Source organism: Paroedura picta, chromosome 4 (assembly GCF_049243985.1).
Source record: "Paroedura picta isolate Pp20150507F chromosome 4, Ppicta_v3.0, whole genome shotgun sequence".
In the NCBI taxonomy this organism is placed as follows: Eukaryota; Metazoa; Chordata; class Lepidosauria; order Squamata; family Gekkonidae; genus Paroedura; species Paroedura picta.
In genome coordinates this window covers 31,415,109-31,437,265 of record NC_135372.1, presented here as the reverse complement: position 1 = coordinate 31,437,265, position 22,157 = coordinate 31,415,109, and the positions used below count along the sequence as shown (strand labels likewise).

Sequence of the window (22,157 nt, the reverse complement as noted above, 5' to 3'; positions counted from 1 at the left end):
CTGGGGCCCCTCCCCTTCCCACCCCCTCCAGGCCCATCACTGGCCATTTTGGGGGGGGGCAAGTCAATGTGACCATATGCGGTCATATCACCTGATAAATGGTTAACAAATTAAAAAAAAATATATTAAACATGAATTAACTCCCACCCATTCGAGAAGCCCTTCCAGGGTCACCAAGAAACCCCAGGGTTTCACAAAACCCTGGTTGGCCAAGCGTGAGCTAGAAAGGTGCAGCAGCAAGAGCAGCAATTCCCAAACTGCATGAGCCCAGGCACACTTTAGTGTTGTAAGAACTGACTGGAAACTCTCAGGAGGCCCAAGAGTCATTGGCCTTGCTTAGACCTTTTCCAGGCACCCTCGGCTGGAGAGGGGCAGTTCTGCTGTATCAGTTGCAACTGGGTCGTCCAATGGCTTCTGCTGTAGTTACACCTTGAGATCTGACAGCTCTTGCAGAAGCTATCTACTCTAGTTCTACTACGCTACCGTGACCTTTGACTCTCTCACGTGTGCTTCAGTGCACCAATAATATTTCAGGGAGTGAGTGAACTTATTCAATATTCCTGCTGCTCAGATTAACCCCAAGCTGTGACACAATCAGAGGGGGGAAAGGGACATTTGGTTATTGGCCAGGATAGACAATGAAGTAGCAGTTTTAGCAGGCTTCAGGGTGTCCATCCTCCCCAATAATAATCACAGAGCAAAGGGCATCGTACTCCCTTGACCGTGTCAGGCCATGCTTACCTGTTCAGGATCCCAAATGAGCAATTTGCATTCATCATCCAGCCCAGGGCTTCTCCGGTGTGCCTCCAGGGTATTTCGATGCCACCATGACGCATATATGCTCTCTCGAGTTACACAGGATACGATCGTGGTCTGGTGTCATCAGGTAGAGCATACGGCGACTGATCACAGGAGGTAGTTTATGGTACGTCTGCTGGGTCCCGATTTCTTGCAAATGGTACACATTCTTTATCCGTTCAAGAGAGTGGCTGTGGAATTTCCAGAGCACATGTATAGCCCGATTCTTGAAATTAGCATAGGGTTATCCCTAGATAGAGCCTCTTGTGGTGCAGAGTGGTAAGGCAGCAGACATGCAGCCTGAAGCTCTGCCCATGGGGCTGGGAGTTCAATCCCAGCAGCCAGCTCAGGGCTGACTCAGCTTTCCATCCTTCCGAGGTCGGTAAAATGAGTACCCAGCTTGCTGGGGGGTAAATGGTAATGACTGGGGAAGGCACTGGCAAACCACCCCGTATTGAGTCTGCCATGAAAACGCTAGAGGGTCAGACATGACCCGGTGCTTGCACAGGGGATACCTTTACCTTTATCCCTAGAGAAACAAGCACTTCCCTTTTTCCCAAGGATAATTCTCTTGTTGGAACAATGACATGGAGTAAGGGCTTCGGTCTTCCCCCACCCATGTCAATTCCTGGTGTGAAACAGACCCCTCTCCCAGGAGGCCACTGCTGGGTCTGTTTGGGAAACCTACACATATCCCAGGGACCCATTTCAAGTTGGGAAAATGGCATGCTGCCATCTAAATCTGACACAGAACATGCATAGATTAAGTAGAACCCACAACTGACACCTGACCGTCTAACCCAGAGGTGGAGGCCCCTGAACAGCCTTTTAGCCCCCCTGCCCCCCCCCTGGACTCTCTCGTGTAAATCAGCTTCTGCCTAAGAGTAGGAGGCCGAATTCTCTGGGAAACCCCCCAGGCCACAAAGTGCAGTTCTGAATAATGAAATCAGGGCACAGCTCTTCTTAAATCAGATGCCTCGTATTAATACGGGGAGGGTGAAAGAGCGTGGCGTGGAGATTTTCTGCCTCGGCCACAAACACACCTGGAGCCAGTTCTGCCCACCGGCTGCCCCTTTCCTTACCCACTTGATAGGGGCAAGGCTGCAGAGAGTCTAGGATGCCGGAGAGGAGAGTCTCTATTCCCTGCAGGCTCGAACCAAGAAACCCCAATGCTTTCAAAAAATACAGCCACTGACCTCACTTGGATACCAGAATACACTACCTGTTGGTTGACCAAGGTGCTCTCCTATTAATGATTCGAGGCTGAGGAATAAGGAGTAAGGTTTTTTTTTGTCTAAAAATAATTTAATCACAGAAACACGGTGATGGAAGATAGAGAAGTTTTCCCAGTATTACGGGGCCAGGTGGTATTAACAACACCCTTCTATCACAGCCAGCTCAGGGGAAGAACCTGGGCCTGTGAGGATACTGAGAAAACCTCTCCATGGCTCAATACATCAAAGAACAATAGCAGGCTTCACCCTGACAGCAGATTCAAGCCCAAGTCTCACCAAGATAAATCTGTCCGGACTATACCGAGGGTTGTGGGTTGCAGCGGGCCAACTTCCAGAAGGAACCAGGGGCCAAAGAGAGACATGCCAGCATGTGACATCACTTCCTCCACCAAACTGGAAGTGATACCATTGCTTGGGAGAGCTCTAGGATCAGCCCAAGTCTTGTGTTTAGATTTCTATGATAAAACTCTATTGTGTGGAAGAGACGACAGCATAGTATAGCCCTGTCTCAGCAAATCTTTGAGGCTAAGGAGGTTCAATATTTGGAAGGGAGATCCATCAAGGAAGGCAGTAGCAAACCACCTTTGTTTCTCACTTGCCTGGAAAGCCTCCAGCCTGGGTCACCTTAAGTCAGCGGTGACGTAACACACTTCACACACAAACACACACAACTCTGTAAAACTGGATTCAACAGTGGTTCAACAATAGAGTTTTGCACAAATCCTAGAACATCCTGCAATGTGATGATGTCACTTCTGGTTTGGTGCTGGAAGTAATATCACGTCCCAGTGCCCCATCCTCATTTCCCCCCCCCTCCATCCTATGAAGGGCCAGCAGGGACTGGGAGAAATTCCCAGGAGACTATTACAGGGAGCCACACAGCTTCAGTAGAGTCAAGAAACTCGATGATCCTTCATACAAAACAATTCCCTGAACAATGAAAAGTAGTGTGTCAAGGACAAAGTTTGTTGCCTAGCCTTTTCCTTGAAATACTAGCTTTCCATATAGAGGCAATCAGTTCAATACAGAGGAGCATTTGTATACCTGTGGCCTGAAGAGGGCGCAGCCCAGGCACCTCCGTGAGAATGAGGCCATTGTCACAAGTTCAAAAAGGCGGGAGGATAAGAGAGAGGGGCTAGAGAGCCAGAGAAACTTTTTGGCTGCGACTGTAGGCCAAAACAAGTGGCCAGCGCCTCCAGAGGCAGCTTCCCCAATGGCGACTACAATACTGCATCAGGAATCTATGTTTAACCCATGAGTGTAAGGCTCATAGGCATGTTGGGGAGTGGTGGACGCAGAAAAATACCTCCCCCTTTTCCAGAAAGTGAACACCATTGGGAAAATATTGCATAGCAATGGCTGTTCTTTGTCATGCCAGGCAGCATCTGTTATTTTCACAGCAGAAAGGTTTGGAGCTTTTGAAACCGGATTGAACATTGACAGCTTCTTAAGAAAGAACCTTGACATTTCGTAGGGCAGACCAGGGAAGACCAAACTGTGGCTCTCCAGATGTCCAAAGACTAAAATTACCAGCACTACGGGGCCACTAATCGTAGTCCACAGACATCTGGAGAGCCACAATTTGGCCACCCCTGACATAGACCCTTCACGGAAATACAGTATTGCTGCAAAGAACCTTGGGAATTGTAGTTTTGCACGGGGCTGAAAACCTCTGGAAGGCGATGCCCAGCTCCTTGACAGGACTACAACTTCCAGGATTCCTTTGTCAGAAGTCACAATACTCATTCTGAAGGCAAGTGATAGTTTAGACATGTCCCAGATCGGGGCCAAGGGAGAGTCAGAGCCCACCTAGGCAAGCTGCATGCAAGGCCACCCCATTTTAACTGCAGGATGTGGCTACCAACACAACCACTCAACACTTGGAGACTCCTTAAAGAAGATACCCCTAGCAGACACATTCACACTTTCCTTCACCCCCCCTGAACAGATGCATTAGGGGTAGTCAACCTGTGGTCCTCCAGATGCTCATGGACTACCATTCCCATGAGCCCCTGCCAGCATTTGCTGGCAGGGGCTCATGGGAATGGTAGTCCATGAGCATCTGGAGGACCACAGGTTGACTACCCCTGCATTAGGGAACCCGTTGTTTGGAAAAGAGCAAAACTCCTGTCAAGAGCAAGCTGTGCCTTGAACATTTGCGAGTTGCTTTCCACCCACCAGATGTATCTGGATGCTCAGAACACAGAACTTAAGATGATCCAGCACCTTTCAAATTTTAGGGAATCGAGAAAAGCAAGGAAAGGCAATAACTATTCTCTAAATCCCCCCTCCCCCCCCCCCAAGTTTGTCGCATACAGTTTTCCATCGCTTTGTCCCAGGCGGTCCGCCAGTAGCAGCTACCCCCTTTCTTGGCCACGGACAGAAAGATCCATGTTGTCAGCCACAACCTGACAGAAATTAAATATTCAACGCACAGCAGCTTGTGTGACAGAGTAGCCCGTGGGGATGGGTTGCAGCGCCACCCACGTCTGAACCAGGAAGGCATCGAGAGAGACCGAGACAGAGACAGAGAGAGAGAGAGAGAGAGATCTGGGCACTGCTCCAAGTCCCAGGCGGGCGGGCTCCTTTGCCACCAACGAGCTGTCAAAAGCTCCAATGTCTAGCAAAAGCCCTGGCAACCGGCTGCTCCTCTCTGCTACCGCCGGACGGGCCGTTGCCTCAGCACTCGGACGGAGAGGGTGTCTGCCCACAAGAGCTGCTCGTTGATGTGGGCCAGGCCCAGTCCAGCAACCTTGGCACCGTTCAGCTCCAGGATCTCGTCCCCGACTCCCAGAAGGCCGGCGTAGAGTTTAGCCGTGCTCGCGTCCGCCATCTCCTGCACGTAGATGCCTGCCGACGGGAGGGAGGAGAAAACAGCAACGGCATTGAGAACTCACCAGAACAGACAGCTTCCGTCCAGGGGTGCCAGCCTCAGGGTGGGACTTGGGGATCCCCTGGGATTACAGCTCGTCTCCAGACTACAGTGACCTGAGTCAGTCAACCCCAACCCCTCCATCTCCCGGTGGGGGATCTGGCAACCTTACTTCCATTTCCCTGGCTCCAGTCAATCATACATTAAAAGCAGGCCCATGACCAGAAATAGTTGGGTGGCCAGAAGAAGAAGGAGAGTTGGTTCTTATATGCCGCTTTTCTCTACCCGAAGGAGTCTCAAAGCGGCTTCCAGTCTCCTTCCCTTTCCTCTCCCCACAACAGACACCCTGTGAGGTGGGTGAGGCTGAGAGAGCCCTGATATTACTGAAGAAGAAGAAGAAGAAGAAGAGTTGGTTCTTATATGCCGCTTTTCTCTACCCGAAGGAGTCTCAGAGCGGGTTACAGTCGCCCTCCCTTTCCTCTCCCCACAACAGACACCCTGTGAGGGAGGTGAGGCTGAGAGAGCGCTGATATCACTGCCTGGTCAGAACAGTTTTATCAGTGCCATGGTGAGCCCAAGGTCACCCAGCTGGTGGCATGAGGGGGAGCGCGGAATCAAACCCGGCTCGCCAGGTTAGAAGTCCGCACTCCTGACCAGGTTAGAAGTCCGCACTCTAAGGGTTACTAGAAGGTCAAATGCGCTCTAGAGCTGCAGCCCCACTGAGCTGCTATTTATTGTGACAATTAAGGGCTGTCAAGCTGCAAATTGCTCATGGGGGCCCCAGGACTACGGGGGTTGTAAGGCCAGAGGTGAGAGGTGGCCTCTGCATAATTACCCTGGGCTTCCTTGCTGGTGCTCCCGTGGCTGATCCTGCATAGCTTCCAAACTCTGACTAGCTTGAGCTAGGCCGGGCTACTCTAGCCTGGGCTAAGCTCCTATTAGCACAGTTATCAGTAGATTGGGGCGATGGTGCCACTTCCTGCTTCTGCTTTTCCTTCGTCTTAAGGACAGTGGGGTGGACCCAGCCTTCCTCCACAGGGCTTTCTTCCAGCTGAAGGAGAAGACCTCCTACTTCATCTGATGGACGAGACACTGAATTTCTACGGAGGCGCATTGGATTGGAGGATGGCTTCGAACAAGCCAAAAGGAAAAATGGGGGGATATATAATCGTCATACGACATAAAACGGAACTTGTGATCAAAGATGTCTCACCAGTTAACCAGCATGCCCTGAGTCCCAAGGGATCTGCTCAGCAACTGCTGACTAAACCAGTCTGTCTTTGTCCTGTGGGTGGAATATCCCCTAGGTAAAGGTAAAGGTATCCCCTGTGCAAGCACCGAGTCATGTCTGACCCTTGGGGTGACGCCCTCTAGCGTTTTCATGGCAGACTCAATACGGGGTGGTTTGCCAGTGCCTTCCCCAGTCATTACCGTTTCTCCCCCAGCAAGCTGGGTACTCATTTTACCGACCTCGGAAGGATGGAAGGCTGAGTCAACCTTGAGCCGGCTGCTGGGATTGAACTCCCAGCCTCATGGGCAAAGCTTTCAGACGGCTGCCTTACCACTCTGCGCCACAAGAGGCTCTCTGGAATATCCCCTACTCAGGGCCAATTGCGGCTCTTGCTCAGGATTTCATACATCCTTCCGGCCTGCTGTGAAAGAAGCCTCTAAGTGCAACTAACTGAGGCAAGGAACGAATTTCACTGCCTGTGTCATGCTTAGGGCCAGCCTGAGCAATGCAGAGGTGCCTGTGGGCCACTCAAAATCACAGCTGAAGGGAAGATGCAGCCAAGCCACGCAGGTTTCTTCTCTCCCCTGCCCCCCCAGCCCTCACTGCCACAGGCTTGGCCATATATATATATATATTGTGCAAGGGCTTCTTGGTAGTATTTTAATAAACAAACAAGCATACATTGCTCAGTGGAGTAGTAGGATCCACCCTGGTGCTTTCTTTCTCAGGTAATTTTTATTAGCATACACCAGTGATTCATGTCTGAGTCATGTTTTCATCCCCACAAGCTAGCCTGCCTGTACTTTGGCTTTGGAACATCCAGCACGCTCCCCTCGTTAACTTTCTCAACAGATGGGTCTTTCCAAAGTGTCCGGCTGTTGTAATGCCCAACACTTGAAAAGCTTGCATAGATATGTAGAACCTGTGGCATCTTACTCCCAGTCTCCAAAATCTGCACAACCTGGGAAATCATGGATCTCTTTCTGAACTTGGAAACTGTCTTTATCTCTCCTGGGCACTGGTTTTGGGTGATTTCAGCAGGTACCCAAGGCCTACGCCTGCTGAGAGAGCAACAGAAGAGGAAGAGGGGGATTTATGCCCTGCTTTTCACTACTTAAAGGAGTCTCAAAGCAGCTTACAATCACCTTCCCTTCCTCTCCCCACAACAGACACCCTGTGAGGCAGGGGAGGCTGAGAGAGCCTTGAGATTACTGAAGAAGAGTTGGTTCTTATAGGCCACTTTTCTCTACCCGAAGGAGTCTCAGAGTGGCTTACATTTGCCTTCCCTTTCCTCTCCCCACAACAGACCCCCTGTGAGGGAGGGTGAGGCTGAGAGAACCCTGAGATTACTGAAAAAGAAGGGTTGGTTCTTATAGGGTGCTTTTCTCTACCCCAGAGGTTCTCAACTACCCTGTGAGGTAGAGAGCTTCTGACAGGACTGCTCTGTGAGAACAGCTCTGAGTGAACTGTGACTAGCCCAAGGTCACCCAGCTGACTGCATGTGGAGGAGTGGGGAATCAGACCCAGTTCTCCAGATTAGAAGCTGCTGCTCTTAACCACTACACTAAGAGAATCTATACACAATTTCTGCCTTTGGCACGCTGAGGATATACTTGTGCTTTAAAAAAGGCAAATGAGTGGCTGAAGCTTTTCATGGCATGGAGTTAAAGAACACCCCATTAAAGCCCCATTAAGAAAAAGAGTTGCCTTTTTATACCCCGCTTTTCACTACCCGAAGGAGTCTCAAAGCAGCTTACAATCCCCTTTCCCTTCCTCTCCCCACAGCAGACACCCTGTGAGGTAGGTAGGGCTGAGAGAGTTCTCAGAGAACTGCTCTGCAAGAACAGCTCTAAAAGAATTGTGGCTGGCCCAAGGTCACTCAGCTGGCTGCATGTGGAGGAAAGGCGAATCAAACCAGACTGCAGCCCACCGCTCTTTAACCGCTACACCACCCTGGCTCTCAATGACAGGGCTTTTTTCTCCAGGCCTGTTGGCAACCCTGTTCACAGCCAGGGATAAAGCAAGGCTGAGGACATGCTCAAGGGAGGGGAAGTGGGTGGTAGGTGAAGAGCTTCACGTTTATTCCACAAGCCCCAGTCTGGGCCTGGTGTTTAGCTGGCTGCCTCCTGCCCTGCTAGGACCAGAGGATAATCCTACCTCCCACTCCCCATGAAAGGGGCAAGAGGGTGGTTTAAAAGTGAAAAATGGGCACACAAGGAAGCTTTAAAACAGGAGCTTGCACCTCTAAATCCCTCCTCACCTTTTTTGTGGAAGGGGAGGGGGGGCTCAGAGGCAAAGCATCTGGCTGCATTTGAGATGCCACATCCTTCAAGTCAGACTATGTTTCCTCTTTAAGGACACAGAGGCTTGGGAGGGGGGGGCAGGAAATAAACCGAGCCGCGGAGCCATCAGTCTCGGTGCACCCCCAGCTCATCTGTGACACCTCCCAGGGTGGAGACCGCAATCCCGGGTATGGCATCGGAAACAACAGTTCCTGGAATAAAGTGCTCGAGGCCAGGACGAGCATCTGTCATCATCCCGAATATTGCGACCTTCCCAAGAGCCTGCCTGGGAAAAAGGACCTGGGAACATCTGTGCCCAATTACTCCTGCCATCTGACCCACTTTGGAAGAGGCTCAGCCGAAAGAGCGGCCGACACTGGGGAATCCAGCAGGACAGGGCCTCTGGGCGACTCCCGGAATCTGTCTCTCATGGGGAGTCACATCAGTGCAGAGTAGGCATGCCAAAGTGAGGGCGTGCCTGGAGGAGAAGGGGGCCTGCGGACGGGGCCTAAAGTGCTGGGGAGAAGGGAGGGGAGGAAACTGATCTTGACGTCTCACAACAACAACTGTTTGGATGGAGAAGAGGGGGGGGAAAGCTGGGTTTTTAAACCCTGCTTTTCTCTAGCCCAGTGGTTCTCAACCTGGGGGTCGGGACCCCTTTGGGGATCGAACGATCCTTTCATAGGGGTTGTGGCAGGGCGAGCAGCTTGTTTGGGGGGGGGGGCTGCCACTGTTACCGCTCCTCCTGAAGGAACCCGCCAATTGATATACAATCATGAACAATGGATCTTCATGCCGTTGGCCAGTTTCGGTTTAATTTCTGTGAAAGAACACTTGCTTAATTTTATGGTTGGGGGTCACCACAACATGAGGAACTGTATTAGGAAAGTTGAGAACCGCTGCTCTACCCAAAGGAGTCCCAATGCAACTTACCATCGCATTCTCTTCCTCTCCTCACAACAGACAACCCCTGAGGCCGGTGAAGCTGAGAGAGCTCTGACAGAACTGCTCTGCAAGAACAGCTCTAAGAGAACTATGACTAGACCAAAGTCACCCAGCCGGCTGCAGGTGGAGAAGTGGGGAATCAAAACTGTTTCTCCAGATTAGAAGCTGCTACTCTTGACCACCACACCACGCTGGAAGTGTAAGGAATGGCCAAGCCACAACGGACTCCGTTCATATACTACTATCCTACATTGTCGGGCTTTTATTGCATGACAGCGACCTCCAAGTTATTAGAAACAATATATTTCAAGCTACTCTCCCTGTGTGCAGGCACATTACCAGGTTTTATGTTATCGTGCAAACGCAACATGGGACTAAGAAGAGCACCAAAGACAAAGCAAAGAAGCACGGAGGAAAGCCTTACGGAAAATAAAACATTAATGTCTTGAGCAGATGATTTCCAAAATCCTGGGTCTTCCAGGGGCTACTTGAATTTTTCTGCAGCAGTTGGCGACCCCTGCCCCAAGCTACGATCTAGAACAAGGATAGTCAAACTGTGGCCCTCCAGATGTCCATGGAGTACAATTCCCATGAGCTCCTGCCAGCGTTCGCTGGCAGGGGCTCATGGGAATTGTAGTCCATGGACATGTGGAGGGCCGCAGTTTGACTACCCCTGTTTGATGATAAATCTGAGTTCCTCCTTAGAATATGAAAGACTCCTTTCAGGGTAACTGGAAGAGGTGGAGTTGATCGAAGATCGGAACGGTTAAGCTTTATGCCTGCTTTTTCCTTCTCTGTGCAGACTGATAAACTATCGTTGGCACAGGTTAAAAGGCAGTTATTAAAGTTCGATTTTGGAAGTACAAATCCGTGTGCCAGAAAAGTGCATTCTCTTTCCTATAATTGATTAGACAGAACCTCCAGTCCCTCTTCCAGTATTGACTGTTCCCAGATGCTGTAATATTTTTTGGCCGCCAGCTTAAATGCCGTCCCATCGCCTGAATTAAAAGGCTGATTTGCAGGACTTTCTCTTTCAGGAGCTTGGTGCCTTTGTAATGTGGGGAAGATGGGAGACCTTGGCTGACAGTCCTTGAATGCCCTTTATTTCGTGAAGACAGACAGAGACAAATAACTCAATTGTGAGAGAAGGATGAGGTTATGAGCAGCGACCAGGTTTTTTTTCTCTTTCTTCTGCAGGATAATGATCTGAATATTACTAAGACCTTGGCCTTTTGGACTTTTTGTAATTCAGCATAAAGTAATTAAAAAAAATAAAGATAGGCTTAGGGGGGAAAAGCGAGATTTATAAATATTAGTGTGGTTCAGCTTAAGACTACGGTCAATAAAGCTGTACCATCATTCATTCATTCATTCATTCATTCATTCATTCATTCATTCATTCATTCATCCATCCATCCATCCATCCATCCATCCATCCATCCATCCATCCATCCATCCATCCATCCATCCACCCCTGCCTCCCTCCCTCCCTCCATCCATCCATCCAATCCATCCATCCATCCATCTACCTATCTACCTATCCATCCATCCATCCATCCATCCACCCCTCCCTCCCTCCCTCCCTCCCTCCCTCCCTCCATCCATCCATCCAATCCATCCAATCCATCCATCCATCCATCCATCCATCCATCTACCTATCTACCTATCTACCTATCCATCCATCCACCCCTCCCTCCCTCCCTCCCTCCCTCCATCCATCCAATCCATCCATCCATCCATCCATCCATCTACCTATCTACCTATCTACCTATCTACCTATCTACCTATCTACCTATCCATCCATCCATCCATCCACCCCTCCCTCCCTCCCTCCCTCCCTCCCTCCATCCATCCAATCCATCCATCCATCCATCCATCCATCTACCTATCTACCTATCTACCTATCCATCCATCCATCCATCCATCCATCCATCCATCCACTTATCTATCCATCCATCCATCCCTATCCATCCATCCATCCATCCATCCATCCATCCATCCATCCATCCATCCATCCATCCATCCATCCATCCATCCATCCATCCATCCATCCATCCATTCGATTTCTATACTGTCCCACCCAACATGTCGGCTCAGGGTGTTGCTGTAATATAATTATTATATGAGGCACTTTTGAGGGGTTTGGAATGCAAATTAAAACCAGTAAAAACAAATATTAATGATCGTCCAGGGGTGGGCAGAGGAGGCAGGGAACCACCTGTACACTGACAACTCCATAAAAGGCGGTAACAGCATAAAAAGGGAATGGATGGCACCCTTTTTTCACAATGCCCACGCCATGAGTCTTGTCAAGTGTCAAGGATGGGCGATGCAATGAATCCTGCCAACTGGTAAAGTGGGAGTGCGGCACCTTGCCTGGCAGAGGGCAGGGGTGGAGGAGGAGGTGGAGAGCTTGAAAACAGCTCTGCTGTGTTATTCTTTTGTATTCTCAAGCCTGTGGCCTTGGGTTGCGTGAGAGCTTTGGATTCTTACGCCTGCGTCTTGCCTCTCATGCTTTCTGCAAGGATCATGGGGAACAAATGGGTTATGCATGGGGGGAGGGTGCACCTGGGAACAGGCAACTGGAATGGGGGCGTGGGGTTGGACCTGGTTCTAAAAGGAGGGAAACTTGACTTGGTCTGGCAATTCTGGCAAAGGCCTGAAAGTGTGCTTGTAATCGACATCTATGCCAATCGATGATGACTCTTTCGCTGCTACAAGATTCTGGCGATTGGGAAAGGTGGCAGCAGGACGTTAGGGTCATGGAACACACCTCACCTGTATCAGGACGCCCGTTTCCTGAGGAGACACGGAATCCGAAGGTACCCTGCGGGGGGCGCTGCAACTCTAGCTGGCTGGTTCCATCGGGGAAGGCCTCCACCACCCGTCCAACGGTTCTTACCAAGTTTGGGGAGCCAATGTCCTCTACGCTGAGGGAACGCCTGGGACGGGCGCCCGCTTTCCTGGAAGGAATGAGCCAAACCAGAAACAAACACCGGAAGGTGAGGAAAGACTCTTCAAGGGTAGAACCAGAAGGCATGAAGGCTGGAACGGTGCATAATGAACTGTTCTGCGAATCACAGACTCCAACTTCTCTGCACCAGTTTTGTAAGATTATTTCTTTTCCAGCCTGTATCACTGTACAGAAATGTATTAAAACAGGGGTAGTCAACCTGTGGTCCTCCAGATGTCCATGGACTACATTTGCTGGCAGGGGCTCATGAGAATTGTAGTCCACGGACATCTGGAGGACCACAGGTTGACTACCCCTGCATTAAAAGGAAAAGGTAGCAACCAGGACTTCAGATTAAATACTGCATCCTAGGCTCATTCTGCATGTGTTGGATAACGCACTTTTAGTGCACTTAGGAAGTAGATTTTTCTGTTTCGCACAGGAAAATCCAGATGCAAAAGCACATTATAAGTGCACTGGCCAATGTGTGCGGAATGAGTCCCGATGTTGACTTGGGAAAATTCCAGAGTGTTCAGTGAGGCTTAACAGGACCTAGCTACACAATACACCATCCTCAGGCTGGGTCTAGAGCTGACCCAAAGACCATCAGATCCCTAGACGTGCAAGATCCCTGCTGGGAACTCAATCCCTAAGTGTACAGATACTGATTCTGATCAATACCACAGTGTACGGGGAAAAGATGCTTTGTCCCCTCCCCTTGCCATTTCCCCAACCAAAAATAGCCCTGAGGGGGTGTTATTAGCCTCACTGGGAAAACCTTCATGTACATGGAGAACCAAGGAACAAACAGAGCCCCACCAGGGATAATCCAAGTCAGGAAATCAGCGGGGTGGGAGTAGGCAGAATGATTGAAGCCAGTTTTTGAACACAGGGGTCCCAATCCAAATTAGGTTTCACCCATCTGGGAACTGAGTTCCTTGGGGGGGGGGACACTTAAAAAAAAATCATGTTTCATGCAGAAGAAGAGCTGGTTTTTATACCCCGCTTTTTTCTACCCTAAGGAGTCTCAAAGTGGCTTACAACCGCTGTCTCTTCCCCTCCCCATAACAGATACCCTGGGAGATTGGTGGGGCCAAGAGAGCTCTGAGAGAATAGTGACTGACCCAGCAGGATTCATGTGGAGGAGTGGGGAATCAAACACAGTTCTCCAGACCAGAGTCTGCTGCTCTTAACCACTACACCTCGCCGGATCTCGAGGGGAAAATCTAATCTGTAAAGGGAAAGGGAAAGGTATCCCTGCAAGCACCGAGTCATGTCTGACCCTTGGGGTGACGCCCTCCAACGTTTTCGTGTCAGACTCAATACGGGGTGGTTTGCCAGTGCCTTCCCCAGTCATTACCGTTTACCCCCCAGCAAGCAAGTTGGGTCCTCATTTTACCGACCTCAGAAGGATGGAAGGCTGAGTCAACCTTGAGCCAGCTGCTGGGATTGAACTCCCAGTCTCATGGGCAGAGCTTTCAGACGGCTGCCTTACCACTCTGCGCCACAAGAGGCTCATATCTAATCTGTAAGTAGGTCCTTACTTCCAGGGAAATATGCTAAAGATTACAGCATTCAGCACGTGGTTTTACCTCCCACTCGCCCTCCAAGGATACTTTTTCCTGCTTGCAGCATACTTATCAATAACCCATATATCAAAATTTCCACCACTGTGTCCTCTCCACAACATCCCTAAGTAAAGAAAACATGGCTTTTATTTAAGACAAAACTGCTCCAGAATCGCATCTGCATTTGGATACAGTCATTCTGATCACAAACCTAGCTTACTGGCTAAGCTGGATCCATGTAGTATCAGATTTTAAGCAGCAAAACAATCATTCAAGCCAATTCTGCGTGGCCCCCTTCAACCTCAGGGTTCATTCATAAATCTAATCAGGATCTGTACTCGGTAAAGAACTGGATCTGCGGTTCAGCAATTGTTTCAAAGAAACTTTACTACCAGGTTGCACGCCTGCCCAGTCACAACAGTTAGTGTTTTATGAGCATTTAATCTTTCTCTGTGAATGGACAAAGGCCAGGTATAACCATCCATCCCTAGCAGGATCCAAACCTATGGAATTCAGAGCATTCCAGAAGAACAAGTTAAGACAAAAGATGGATTTAACGTGGAAAGGATGACCATTCTTTTGACTTCCAGTCCTTACCTGTCAGGCACAGGTGTACTATCCTTTGCTTCCCCCGGCTGGTAGAGGCTGGATCGGTCAGTCTTGCTCAACAGGGAGTGCAGATTTTGAACGGAAGAGGACTTGCGTGGCTGGTGGAAGGGTGACACCTAGTGGGGGAATGAAAGCACTGAGAGTCGGAACAAGAGCTTAAGGAGCACGGCTGGGTGAAGAAGTGTCTGAGCAGAATGCGGGATATGCAGTTCCAGGGTTATTCCACCAGTCAAATAATGTGGCAGCTGCATGCGCCCCTTGCGAGATGTGGGTGTTAAAAATGGGAACCACCCCAAAACAAACGTCGGGTTATTTCCACCAGGCCGGGATCAAGCCCAATCTCACTTCTTTTGGGCCGATGATCCTAAGCGTATTTTGGCCTGATGACCTCGATGCTCTTTGGGGAGGCATAGTGGAAGAGACGGTCTGGCAGAAGTGCCAGTCCTAGTCCATTTAGGGTTTTAAAGGTTAGTCCCAAAACCTTGAATCTTATCCCATCTCCCATCTGGAGCCAGTGCAGCTGGGTGTCATACGCACTGTCCATTGGGTCCCAGTGGGTCATGTTTCCAGGTTTTCGTCTTCCTTAATATGCCCTTTCCCAACCCCTCTTTAATCTTTTTTGAAAGGGCACTGTTTTAGCCACTACCTGGCAGGAACAGGGGGCATTTTGATGGCCATTTTCCTGCCGTGAGCCCCTTGCAGCTGTCATTTCCCCAACATTTTCTCCAGCTGTGCCTCTGAAGGGCTTCCAGAAATGTTAACAGGAATAGTGCAATAGTGCAATAATGCAGGAGTGTCCTCTTGTCCCATCTATTTCAAATATTTAGCAGACCCGTACGGTGCTATAGCACATGCATGAAGAAAAACCCACCCAAAAAAGAGGGGGTCATAAGCAATGTTCCCTCTATGTCCCGTACCCTCGCCCAGTCAGCAGAGCAGCTCACACCCTGAGCAGAATGGAGCGGCTGAAATCCTAAAATGGACAATGGGCAGTGCGAGTCCCTGCACGGCTCCAGACCACTGCTGAGTGGGACTTCTGGTGTTAATGAGCGGCCGCTTGTGCCCCCAGTTTAGAGGGAATGCTGGTTATGAGCTGCCAAGGAACTATGATGACCATCCCATCCCGTCCCCCCCCCATCCCCCAGCATCAATGCACAGTTGCTGCAGAGCACTACTTAGAGAAAAGGAGAAAAAGGAAAAGCACACAAGAACATCCCACATGTGGAAACTCCTTTGAAAGCCAGTTTGGTGTAGTGGTTAGGAGTCCGGACTTCTAATCTGGCATGTCGGGTTCGATTCAGCACTCCCCACATGCAGCCAGCTAGGTGGCCTTGGGCTCACCACTGCCCTGATAAAGCTGTTCTGAGCAGGAATACCAGGACTCTCTCAGCCTCACCCACCTCACAGGGTGTCTGTTGTGGGGAGAGGAAAGGGAAGGTGACTGTAAGCCGCTTTGAGCCTCCTTTGGATAGGGAAAAGCGGCATATAAGAACCAACTCTTCTTCTTCTTGTCCTTGTGGAAGCTCCATATTCACAGCTGCAAAAAAGCAATGCAGAAGCAGCAGTGACTCAGCTTCCAAAGAGCAAGGAAGGACCAGGATGTTACAGAGGACTCTGGGGTCTGGCACATGTTCTATTCAAGTGGCCCACTGAGGCAGGCCTCCTGTGCCTCGCCATTGCCCCAGCCGACCAAGAACTCACCTAATGAGAAGTGGGGCCAGAGAGACAAATTTCTGAGAACACAAGATGGAGTGATTGTGTGGAGTCTGGATAGTGAAAAGGGGGGTAGGGGTGGCAGAGTGAATCTTTCTTGACGGTCCTGCAAGGGTTTCCCGAATGGGTGGGAGTTAATTAATTTTTAATATATTTTAAAAATTTGTTAAACATTTATCGGGTGATAAACGGCCAATGATGGGCCTGCAGGGGGTGGGAAGGGGAGGGGCCCTGAGTGGGTGTGTACAGAGCTATTCCTCCCAACCATCTTCTGCACAATCTCGCCATTTCTGGGGTTTCTCAAAGCCTGAGGGGTTCTCAATGTTCTCAATGGTTAAAATGGAGGGGTTCTCAATGATTAAAAAATTGAGAAAATCTAATCTTGAGGGCCTAGACATCAGCTCCTGGAACCTGCTACCTGCTACCCTCCTGTAGGTGCAAACTGGGGGGAGTTTGCAGGGGGAGGCGGAGAAAAACTGACTTTCGGAAAGCATGTGCCCACATGCCGGATATCCCCCTGGTAGAGACCTTGCCGTTCCCTGAGTCACAGCTTGAGAACGCCTGCTCTGCACAAACCATGTTCCACTGCTTTGGGCCTGAAGATCTATGGCATGCCCAAGATTTGCCCTTGACTCACCAGCCGCAAGGACTGCAGAGAAGGTGCTTTCTTCATTTTGGGGGGGCTCATGGTGCCGACAACTTCTTCCTCAGGCACCGGTGGAGCTTCTGCCCTGGCGGTGGGGATCTGTTCCATGCTGTAGCAGCGGAACCTGCCCAGCCGCTGCTTGGTGCTCTGGCTCAAGGAGGTGAAGAATCGCTTTAGTCCGGACGCGGAGGAGGAGGAAGAGGTGCTGGCACTGCCCCCTTTTTTGGCAAACAGCTTCCTGTTTGGCTCTGGGTAGGCTTCTAAGGGTTTGCTGAAAGGGAAAGGAATCCAGAGTTAACATAGGGAGGACTTGGACTAAGCCCGGATTCAGAGTACCCAAAATGAGAGCAACAAATAAAGGGAAGGTGTTCTAATAACACACACGCAAAAAGAAAAGGCAGGCCCCAGAGCCAGACTTACTTGTCATATGGTGTGTGTGGCAAGCCAGGAGATCTGAGGATTCCCTGGCACCTGGACATTCGGAGGTGGCTTGCCATTGGCTGCCTCCTCATCATGACTCCTGGGTGAAACTCCACCTACGTCCTTGGAGGTCTCCCCTCCAAATACTAGCCAAGGTCAGCCCTGATTAGCTCCAGAGATTTGATGGGATCGGCCTTGCCTGGGCTATCCTTCCCGCCCCAGGCCGGGGCTATAGCAGGATATTAGAGCCAGACCAGAGCCTGGTCTGGGGAGGGAAGGCAGCATGGCGTAGCTCTTTTTAGATTTCAGAAGCTAAGCAGGGTGAGAACTTGGAAGGGAGTCCTCCAAGGAAAAGACTGCACAGGAAGCCAGAGGCAAATCACTTCATGTAATTTAAAACCCCTGGGTAAGTAGGGTGTGACTTGACAGCACTTCACACACACATACACACATATCCTAGTGGGACTATAGAAGGAAAAGGACTGGAATTCCGCATCAGGACAGTCCTAATCGGAACTTCCAGTCTAAAATGGAACTGCATTCCTGTCCTGGCTTCTAAAGTATGTAGGATTGTCTCCGTAGCGATTGCAAAGGACCAAATACTGCCTCCACCCATTGCAAAACCACAGTTAAGTCGTACTCGAGGGTGCTGTTTAAGAAGGGCACCAGGGGGCAGTCGACACACCACCCTCACAAAGGCAAAGAATCCCCTGCCTGTATTTTGGGGCTTTGGACACCAGTTTTCCACCCATTTCTGAGGTCACCTGATAGCTGGTTGCAATATCTATTAAACGATCCTTCACCTGAGATTATGGCCACAGCCGCTAAATTTTTAGTTGGGAGTACTTAAAGTCAGAAGTAAACTTTTTTGAAGTGTGTATTTAACTGTTTTGCTGCTGTCTATTTATATTTTCCCCTGCTCTTTCTGCCAAATATATTTTGCAATATTCTGGAATGCCAATAAAGGTGAGTGAGTGAGTGAGTGAATGAATTAGTACAAATGGGTCTACGTGGTAAATATTCATGCCATTGATAATGCTACATAGCAAACCCGGTCCATCATGTGCCTAATGTCAGCATGGATTTTGTTTCCTAGTCATATGGAAGTGTGATGATGTTGAGGACATTTTATATATAGATTACGGAAGAAAATGACCTGGGGTTTTGTACCCTCCTTTTCACTACCTGAAGGAGTCCCAATGCAGCTTACAATCACCTTCTATTCCTCTTCCCACAACAGACACCTGTGAGGTAGATGGAGCTGAGAGAGCTTTAAGGGAACTATGCATGGGCCAAAGTTATTCAACTGGCTGCATGTGGAGGAACAGGGAATAAGGTTGGGCACATCGGCGTCTGAAGCAGCCAGCACCACATTGTGGGCGGGGGGGGGGTGTAGGGGAGGCACGGGCGTCAACACGCCGGTCAGCACACATACACACAGGTGCAGAGCTCTGTCCCTGCGTGTGTGCGCTGGTCGGCGCATCAATGCCCGCGCTTTCCCCCTCCCTTGCAATGCAGCGCTGGCTAGTTCGGGCACGAGTAGCCACTTCAGACACTGAAGCGCCCAACCCTAGCAGGGAATAAAACCCGGTACTCCAGATTAGAGTCCGCCACTCTGAACAACGACACCAAGCTGTAATTGTACTTCCAGGAGATCTCTAGATGAAGTGGAATGGGGGATCAGCACTTTACAAAAGAAGAGCCACAATTTTATATTCTGCTTTTTATTACCTGAAGGAGTCCCACAACAGCTTACTAACACTTTTTCCTTCCTCTCCCCCACAACAGACACACTGGGAGGAAAGTGGGGCCAAGAGGACTCTAAGAAAACTGCAAGAGCAGCTCTAAGAGATCTGTGAAATATCCAAGGCCACTCATCTGGCTGCATGTGGAGGAGCAGGGAATCAAACCTGGTTCTCCGGATTAGAGGCTGCTGCTCTTAATTACGATGCCACACAGAGCACCTTCGCATTTCATAAGAAATGAGGTCCCACCGTTTTCAAAGGTGTTTTCTCTTGAATAAAGTCCTCAAATGATTTTGTCATTTTAGTTAACAGCCTTCTGGAACAGGTTCAAAGAGACTTTTTCTTCTTTTCTTCATTCCCCTTTTCTCTTTCCCAGAGATTGTGATAACTCCCCTGCCCCCACTTTCCCCAAGGACTCATCCCTGTTTTGTATGCATTCTCCCACTATGGGTCCATTTCGCTGAAATACTTTTTGAAAAGCTGTTATGTTCCTAGCAACACTACACTTGAATTTTTCTCTCATGATATTGCACTGGCTAGGTCAAGCAATTAGCAAATTATAATGAGATGATCAGAATTATGTGTGCGTCATTCTGCAAAATTTGGCTGCTGCCTGGTCTGTGTAATCTGAGGTTGCTGAAAATCTGAGTTTGTTTTGCAGTCAACAAAAGTGCATATGGATATAATCCCGGGGTGAAATGGCAGAGGCTTAATTTCTGGGGATTGCCATGTGTAGCCATAACAACTGCTTTCTGTGGATTTGGGCAGAAAAAGCAAAGCGGGTTAAAGCTGGGGCAGGTTGTGTGTGGGGGGGGGGGAGTCAGGATGGCGGAAGAATTGGGGAGGCACGGCAGACAGAGAGAGTCAAACGCCAAAGCAGAAAGAGAGGGAGAGAGAGGGAGGGAGGGAGGGAAGGAGAGAGAGAGAGGGATGGAGGAAGGGAGGGAGGGAGAGAGAGAGAGAGAGAGAGAGAGAGAGGGAAGGAGCTGCAGAACCAGCTGGACCTGGGCAGGCTGCAAGCAGCACAGAAGAAGAGAGGGGATGGTGGCAGACAGCACGAAGGATGGAGTCTTTGCTTCCAGCAAGCAGGATGTGCAGGACAGCCTAAGGAGCCCTGCTGCGTTTTACAGGTGCTGGTGCTACAAGCAAGCCATCTGAGGCAACAGCCAGTGTGATACAGTGGAGAGCTTGGGATGTGAGTCACAGAAGGTGGTTCTGGTCCCTACTGTAGCCCCCTCACCGTTGCAAAAACAAAGATGGAAACAAGGGTACATGCAGACTTGCTTGGCTAATTGCAGCACTCTCTTCCTGTGAGCCAGGGTGCTGTCGTGGTTAATAGCAGAGGACTCTAATATGGAGAACCAGGGGTTGATTCCCTGCTCCTTCTCCACATGCAGCCAGCTGGGTCACCTTGGGTTAGTCACAGTTCTTTCAGAGCTGTTCTCGCAGAGCAGGTCTCTTAGAGCTCTCTTAGTTTCACCTACCTCACAGGGTGTCTGTTGTGGGGAGAGGAAGGGAAAGAGGTTTGTAAGCTGCTTTAGGCCTCCTTCAGGTAGTGAAAAGCAGGGTATTAAAAAATTCCAGCTCTTCTTCTCTTCTCCATTATAAGAAGCCTTTTTTGAGGCAGAAAAGGATCCTGCGTCAGCAAAAGCCTTCTGGCACTAGAGGAAATTACCATGGATGGCAGTATGGCTCCATGGGATCCAAGGCTACGCCCCACAATCTCTGTTTCTTTGCAAAATAAGGGCTGCACAATGATTAGTAGGAAGCAAAAAGCTGCTTGCACTTTTGGGAAGTGTGGGAGACCGTCAGATCTGCTGCCATAAAAGGAAGGGGTGAGCCTGTTTGTCCTTGCTCCAAACAATATATCACCTATAAACAGACAGTGGGTTGGATCCCTCACTTCTTTCTGCCCCAGCCCTCGTCCCACACGGCTTTTATCTACACAGCTCCCATGATCCTCCACGCAGCTGTTTAGAGAGGCAGAAAGGAAAGGAAAAGGTGGATCAATCTGACCCAGTCCTAACACTTCGGCCTCCACATCAGGCCTGCTCCAGGCTCCCACCCCAGAGTGCTTCACTTCACCTCCTGGACTCTGCCAGGATTCCAGAAGGGTTTTGTTTTCCCCCAAGAGGCTGCTGACACTGGCCAGTAGCCAAAAAGGGTTCAGTGGTGGGGAGCCACTGTAAGGTTGCACAAAAGGACAAAGGCCTAAATAATTACAGTTTGATGTGTTTTCAGTGATATATGTGCTGGCAGGGGACCCCCAGTTTTGGGAACACAGTTTCAGGAACACAGCTGTGCAGGCGGGAAGGAAATGTAGAACATATACAGAGAAAACTCAAGCGCAGGGGAGAAGAGGACTGATTTAAAAACTTTGCCTTGGTGGCACCTATTGTAGTACGGCGATTCAGTGGGGTGATGTATTGGTCTCGTTATGTCTCAGTGTTGCCTTCTTCATGACTGAGATACTTTTGTCTAATCTGGGAACTTCTCTCTGACTCCTCCCTCTCTCCCTGTGCTCTTTGTTCTCTGGCTCTTTCCTTGTTGGACTTGCAAGGAGCAGGATGCCTGTAGAGCAATCTCTTTCAACTTTTTTACCGTTGAGAACCACTGAAACATTCTTCAAGAAACCCCAGAAGTGGTGTGATCATGCAAATATGGTTGGGAAGCAGAGCTGTGGACATGCCCACCCATGGCCCCTCCCCACCCCCTCCAGGCCTATCATTGGCCACTGGGAGAGGGAGGCTGACATGACCATATATGGCCAACAATTTTTTTTAATTAGTTAAACATTTATCAGGTGGCATGATCATACTCTGCACAATCGCACCACTTCTGGGGTTTCTCAAAGTCTGAGGAATGTTTCAGGGATTTCTCAACAGTAAAAAAAGGCTGGCTTAAACCTATCTCACCTTACTCTCAGCAACCATCACTTTTATAAAAACTGCCTTTTCACCATTCTTAAAAGAAGAAGAAGAAGAAGAAGAAGAAGAAGAAGAAGAAGAAGAAGAAGAAGAAGAAGAAGAAGAAGAAGAAGAGTTGGTTCTTATATGCCGCTTTTCTCTACCTGAAGGAGGCTCAAAGCGGCTTACAGTCGCCTTCCCTTTCCTCTCCCCACAACAGACACCCTGTGAGGA

At 49.7% G+C, this 22,157-nt stretch overlaps 1 protein-coding gene across 3 annotated transcripts in view; it reads right to left on the bottom strand.

Annotated features, from left to right (window-relative positions):
* Positions 1 to 360: 360 nt before the first annotated feature.
* Positions 361 to 22,157, bottom strand: part of KIAA1614 (KIAA1614 ortholog) — a 56,571-nt gene continuing 34,774 nt past the window's right edge. For all 3 annotated transcript variants that reach the window (XM_077332227.1, XM_077332228.1, XM_077332226.1), the window contains 5 exons: positions 16,844 to 17,123; positions 14,482 to 14,609; positions 12,142 to 12,326; positions 4,135 to 4,883; positions 361 to 4,001 (listed from right to left, as the gene is read on the bottom strand). In XM_077332227.1, the coding sequence (XP_077188342.1) occupies positions 4,690 to 4,883; positions 12,142 to 12,326; positions 14,482 to 14,609; positions 16,844 to 17,123 (787 nt within the window). In that variant the 3' untranslated portion in view covers positions 361 to 4,001; positions 4,135 to 4,689. The remainder of the gene's footprint in view (positions 4,002 to 4,134; positions 4,884 to 12,141; positions 12,327 to 14,481; positions 14,610 to 16,843; positions 17,124 to 22,157) is intronic.